Here is a 5,875-nt window from a genome sequence, read left to right as displayed (position 1 = left end):
TCTACTGGTGGGTCCGGTTTCCAGGATCGGAAAGAGAGACGTCGACGAGTGGAGAAGGAAGTATGATCTTCCTCAAGATCTGATTATCAGGGTTCCGGGTCCTTCGGACATGATCTCGGACTTTGGAGTCGATGAGGTTCCGATCTATGAGGCGTATTTCGAGTCGGGCTTTCGAGATCGCGTTCCTTCTCTGATCGCGAAACTCTCGGAGCACTTGGATATCTCTCCGGGTCAGCTGACTCCTCCGGCCTGGAGGACCTTGATCGCGATTCAGAATCTCGATGACTTGGAGCGTTTAGTGCTAGGAGTGAACGAGGTCCTCTACTCGTATTATGTAGCCGACTTGCCTGGATCGAAGGGAAAATACTATCTCCACCCTCGTAGTAGTCAGGCTTTGGTCAGAGAGATCGAGAAGGGGGTAAGGAAGCGTCATCCAGTTTTTAATAGTAGATGGGCGGAGAGATTCGCCTTAGTAACCCTCCCTGGATTCTCTCCTATTTGGCATGTAGTGGGTAGATTGCTATTCTTTTCAATAGTCTCTGGTTGCGATATTAACTTGTCTCTGTTTTTTCTGATTGCAGACATGCCTCGCAAACCCGTGCCAGAAGGGAAGGAAGTTGCAGATCAGGTCCTTGATCTTCCTTCATTGCGTCAGGTCTCCTTCCTCACCAACCAAGAAGTCTTAAAACAGTGCAGCATCTGGGTAAGCTTTTCACATCATGTCTTTTATCGCGAGCTGGTTTATTGATTGCTTTTATCTTTTTCAGGTAACATGTCGGATCCACATGAGAAAAAGCGATGGAGGCGTTCATGCAAGCGGCGGAGAAGCTCTTAGCAAAGAAGCCCGCTGCTAAGGCTACTACCTCGGGCGATGATGATATTCTCTTCCTCAAGAGTACCAAGCGCAAGGGACCTACTAGCTCAGCCCCCTATGCCTCAAGGAGGAGAACTCGAGCCTCGGGATCGACTCCGAAGTCATCGACTCCAGAACCCTCTCTTCAGCCTTGTGTGGACCTAGCCAAGGTGGTGGCTAATCTCTCCTCCACAATGTTCCCTGAGAGCGCCTGCTTTCTTCCTTCTGGGATCTCCCGAAGGCTTTTGGGAGTGTTCAGTTTGATCTCCTCCAGGTAGGACTTCACGCCTTTACTTTCATCTTTGTTATATGGATTGATGATCATTTGCGGCTTTATTTGCAGGTTATGTCTCAGATTCACAATCTTGAGGATATGGTGAACGAGCAATCATCCAATAAAGAGATGGAGAGCTTGAGTGCTCAGCATAAGGAGGAGAAGAACAAGGCCCTGGCTCAGGGAAAGGAGATCAAGTCCCTTAAGCTTAAGCTGAAGAATTCAAAGGAAGCCGAGGCTGCTACTGCTGCGGAGAACACCGCTTTGACGCGCGAGTTGTAGGAGACCCAGGAGGAGCTATGCGGGCTGAAGGTGGAGAATGAGTCCTTTGAGGATGAGAAGATGATGACTGTGAGTGGAGCCAAGGTGACTGCTCGCTGGGAGCTGATGAGGGAATGGCTCAAGGAGCAGACCGACAAGTGGGACCTGGCCGTGCAATTCCAGCGATACAAGCTGGTGAAGGAGTCTGAGGCTAAGCTGCAGGGATTGCTTCCTCTATCATTCGACGATGAGCCGCCTCTCCCCGAAGCGGGTGCTGCCAAGGAGACTTCCCCTACTCCATCTGAGGGCGCGGCTGCTTCTCCAACCGCCTGATCTCCCTATCTCTCAAACCCTTGATCTCTTAAGCCCTTCGGGCTTTTGTTGTTGTTTTCACCCTTCGGGGTTTTGATTTTACACCTCAGGCCTTTGTGCCTTAAAAATTTTTATGTACTGGCTCTCGAGGGCCTTAGACTTTAATCTATTTTATTATGCTTCCGTCTTTCGTCTTGAGTTGCATAGACTCATCTTGCTTGTGTTTCTAAGATAGAGGGATTCCCTATCACGGGTTATGGGCCGAAGGCCGACCATAACCTTAATCAGATCAGGCAAGATCTTAGGGGCTGATGATAGTCCTGCCCTTGGGATCGCACTACTCCGGGTTTCAAAGGAATCATGGCCTGAGTCCTGCTGCCATACTGATAGCCTAGGTGTTTAGACCTCGTCGAATCAGTTCCATATCTTCAGAATGAAAGGATGCCTAAGTAGACATGCAAAGTTGTGTGAAGGGATGGACCCCCTGGAAGGATATCAGTGTCTTGGACCTAGATCCTGTTAGTAAACTGATTGAACCCTGAAATAATTAGAAAAGCGTTAGACCTTGTAATACATTATTAAAAACCTGAGTTTTAGTTTTGGAATGAAAGATCCTTGCTTAGAACCCTAGAGTTCTAGCTTGGTTTGAACCCTGGGGTTTTTTAGCCCTAGAACCCGGAAGTTCTTAAGGCCTTGAACCTTGAGGTCCCGTACCTAGGCCCAAAGGCGGTTTTATTGAACCCGAAGGTTTGCTCATTAAATCCTGAGGTTTCTGAGTGATGGGGTTTAATCTTTAGATCCTGGGACCGTGATTAAACCCGATGGATACCTCGAACCCGGAGGTTGATGCTTTTGGGCCCTAAGGTCCTTGGCAAACCCGAAGGTTAGTATTTGGATTCAAAGATCCTTGAACCCTGAAGTTCTTATTAGATCCGAAGATCAGTTAGGCCCGAAGGTCCTTGATCAACCCTTAGGTGATCTTGAATAGGGAGATTCCTTACAGACCCGGAGGCTGTATTGAACCTGGAGGCTCTTTAATAGACCCTGAGGCCGTACTGAACCCGGAGGTTATTATATAGACCCTGAGGCCATACTGAACCCGTAGGTTCGTCATAGAAACTGAGGCCGTATGCGTTATGGGAGGTTTGTGATCGTATTATGCACCCTATGGGGGAACCACTACCGATCTGTTATTGAGAAACCGCACTCTGCCACCCGGAGGTATTGGCCACTCTCGTGAATCTCAATGCTGCACTCTACCTTTCTGCAGAAAAAGTCACGCTCAGACTTACTGTGGTCTGGCGTGGGCCTGCCCCGCAGAGCGACTTTACACCAGACACACTACTTTCCACATCTGGATAAGTATTAAATTTTGGTACTAACCGGTTTTTTCGCACATTTGCTACCTGCATATCAGCCGTCAGCATCTGATTACAGTACTTTGGAATGTACGTCATGCCCCCTACGTGTATTTAGCTCGTAGCGTGTTTAAAGCAGGGTTTAGACTTATAGCCTTTACGCAGGGCCCGAGGTGCAGACAATGTAATAGGGTTGATCAGACCCGTTCCTTATATGTCGTACAACCATGTGAGTAGTCTCACTAGTATATATATGGTTTACTGAGATCTAAGATCCCTTAGGACCTAACCAGGCTAGTATGTCCCTTTAAGTACATTGGAGTTCCTATAACCCCTTTAGCCGTAACTAATAATGTATTTTATAAGCTTAGTCCGGAGACGTTATCGCATACATAGGAGTAGGAAACCAGTGTACTTAAATATATCATAATAATAGTAGTAGTATATAAAGCTTGATCCGGGGACCTTACTTTAGAAGTGATAGAATTGAGGTGCAAGGCGTTCCAGTAGTTGGGTTGGACCTTACTGTCGCTGTCTTCCAGCTTATAGGCTCCTGCCCCTTGCACCTCTATTACCTTATAGTGACCCTCCCATCCAGGAGCGAGTTTTCTGGCTAATTTGTCCCTTGTGTGGTCACAGACTCGCCTTAGTTACCAATCCCCTTTCTGGAATGTTTTGGATCTGACCTTCTTGTTGTAGCTCTTGGCTACTTTCAACTGGTAGGACGCATTTCTAAGGCGGGCCGCCTCCCTTTTTTCATCGAGTAGGTATAGACTCAGGGACATTAGCTCGTTGTTCTCCTCCCGTGAGAGGAATTCAGAGACCGTGGTCGTTACGTGCACCTCTGTGGGTATCACTGCTTCAGCACCATAGACAAGGGAGAAGGGAGTCTCCTCGGTAACCGTCTTTGGGGTTGTCCGATAGGAACAGAGTACTCCATGTAGCTCTTCTGTCCATCGCCCATGGGCGTCTTCTAGGCACTTCTTGAACATGTTCACCACTGTCTTATTAGTGGATTCGCCTTGACCGTTAGATTGGGGATGTCGTCGTGCTGAATAGGAAAGCTTGATGTTCCAGTCCTTGCAGAACTTTCCGAAGTTGTAGCTTGTGAACTGGGGTCCGTTGTCTGTGACAATCTCATGGGGAGGTCTGAAGCGTGTGATCACGTTAGACCATAGGAATTCCTGATCTGGAGATCCGTTATCTTGGCTAGTTCTTCAGCTTCTACCCACTTCGTGAAATAATCGGTCACGACTAGGAGAAAGATCTTTTTCCCCGGTGCCATAGGGAATTTCCCCATGATGTCCATGCCCCACTTTCGGAAGGGCCAAGGAGAACTTAGATATTTAAGGTTCTCTGGTGGAAGGTTGGAGACTGGTGCGTGCTTCTGGCATTGGCTACAGAGCTTGGCTTGTTTGAGGGAGTCCCTCGCCATGGTTGGCCAGTAGTATCCAGCCCTTCTTACCAGGCTCCGACCACTAGAATGGGAACCACACTCTCCTTCGTGAAGCTCTTCTAGTATCCTGGCGGCTTCTCTAGGGGTAAGACATCGTAGATAGGGTCCTGAGAAGGATCTCCAATATAGTTTCCCCTTGGAAAAGCAATACCTTGCAGCTTGGCGCCTTATCTTTCGACTTTCGTCTCGATCTTCAGGCAAGGTGTCGTACCTTAGATAGTTAATGATGGGAGTCATCCAGGTCTCTCCTTCGTCTACCATGGATACTTCTTCAGGCTCCGTCTCCTTTTCGGTTGCGGGCCATTGGAGTACCAGTAGTGGCATGCTCATATGACTCGTAGTTTCTAGGGCGGATCCTAGATTAGCTAGAGCGTCGGCCTGGGAGTTATGCTCCCTAGGGATCTGGGTGAGCTTACAGTGTTGGAACCTATCGAGTAATCGCTTAGCAACGGATAAATACCTGAACATACTCGGATCTTTCGCCTGGTAGTCTCCTTGGACTTGGCTTATGATCAGTTGTGAGTCGCTGAAGACCTGGATGTCTTCTACTCCCATCTGTTTGGCGAGTGTCAACCCTGCTATTAGAGCTTCGTATACATCTTCGTTATTCGATTCTTTGAAGTTGCATCGTACGACACTTGAGGCTAATTCCCCCGTAGGGGAAATTAGGACTAGTCCCACGCATGCGCCCCTTACATTACTAGACCCATCAACGTATAGTGTCCATTCACCTTTCTCTCCTTCGCTATCACGAAGCTTTACCTCTTGTTCCAAGGCTGCAAGCATGGCAGGAGAGAATTCGGCTATGAAATCTGCTAGGATTTGCGATTTGATGGCTGTTGCAGGCCGGAAGATCACGTCGTACTCCCCCAGCTCTATAGCCCATTTTGCTAGTCGTCCAGACACTTCTGGCTTATGAAGGACTGCTTTGATGGGGAATGAGGTGACCACCACGATTTGATGAGCCTGGAAATAGGGGCGTAACTTTCGAGCAGCGTTAACCAAGGCGAGGGTTAACTTTTCAAGGTGACTATAGCGGGTCTCCGCGTCTAGTAGAAATTTGCTCACGTAGTATATAGGATGATGTTTCCTTCCTTCTTCCCTTACTAGGACCGCGCTGACTACATGCTCTGATACCGCCATATAGAGCAATAGGACCTCACCTTCCAAGGATTGTGAGAGGAGAGGTGGAGTAGTGAGATAGGCCTTGAGATAGGATAGGGCTTTCTCACATTTATGTTGGGGTCAAAAATGGTTACAACGAAATTAACGTTCAAAAATATTCCTCGAAAAAGACAATTCTCGTAAAAGTTACTTAAATTAATTTTTACGATAAAATTCTTGAATAGATTTGTCCGCAG

The 5,875-nt window shown here is 47.8% G+C and overlaps 1 protein-coding gene across 1 annotated transcript; it reads right to left on the bottom strand.

The window, feature by feature from the left end:
* Positions 1 to 4,220: 4,220 nt before the first annotated feature.
* Positions 4,221 to 5,657, bottom strand: LOC130507113 (uncharacterized). The gene is made up of 2 exons (XM_057001821.1): positions 4,524 to 5,657; positions 4,221 to 4,373 (listed from the first exon to the last, which is right to left on the bottom strand). Exons 1-2 carry the CDS (start codon positions 5,655 to 5,657, stop codon positions 4,221 to 4,223), a joined length of 1,287 nt encoding a protein of 428 aa, XP_056857801.1.
* Between the last annotated feature and the right edge of the window lie 218 nt (positions 5,658 to 5,875).

Source organism: Raphanus sativus, unplaced genomic scaffold, assembly GCF_000801105.2.
Source record: "Raphanus sativus cultivar WK10039 unplaced genomic scaffold, ASM80110v3 Scaffold4037, whole genome shotgun sequence".
Lineage (NCBI taxonomy): Eukaryota > Viridiplantae > Streptophyta > Magnoliopsida > Brassicales > Brassicaceae > Raphanus > Raphanus sativus.
Note: the sequence above shows the minus strand (reverse complement) of the source record. Positions and strands in the feature narration are given on the sequence as shown.

Bases quoted from the DNA above. Each gene is read 5' to 3' on its own strand.
- LOC130507113 (XM_057001821.1), bottom strand. From the start codon at position 5,657: ATGGCGGTATCAGAGCATGTAGTCAGCGCGGTCCTAGTAAGGGAAGAA. The intron at 4,374-4,523 runs GTAAGAAGGGCT...CCCTTCCGAAAG, and splicing joins ATTCTAGTGGTCGGAGCCTG to TGGGGCATGGACATCATGGG.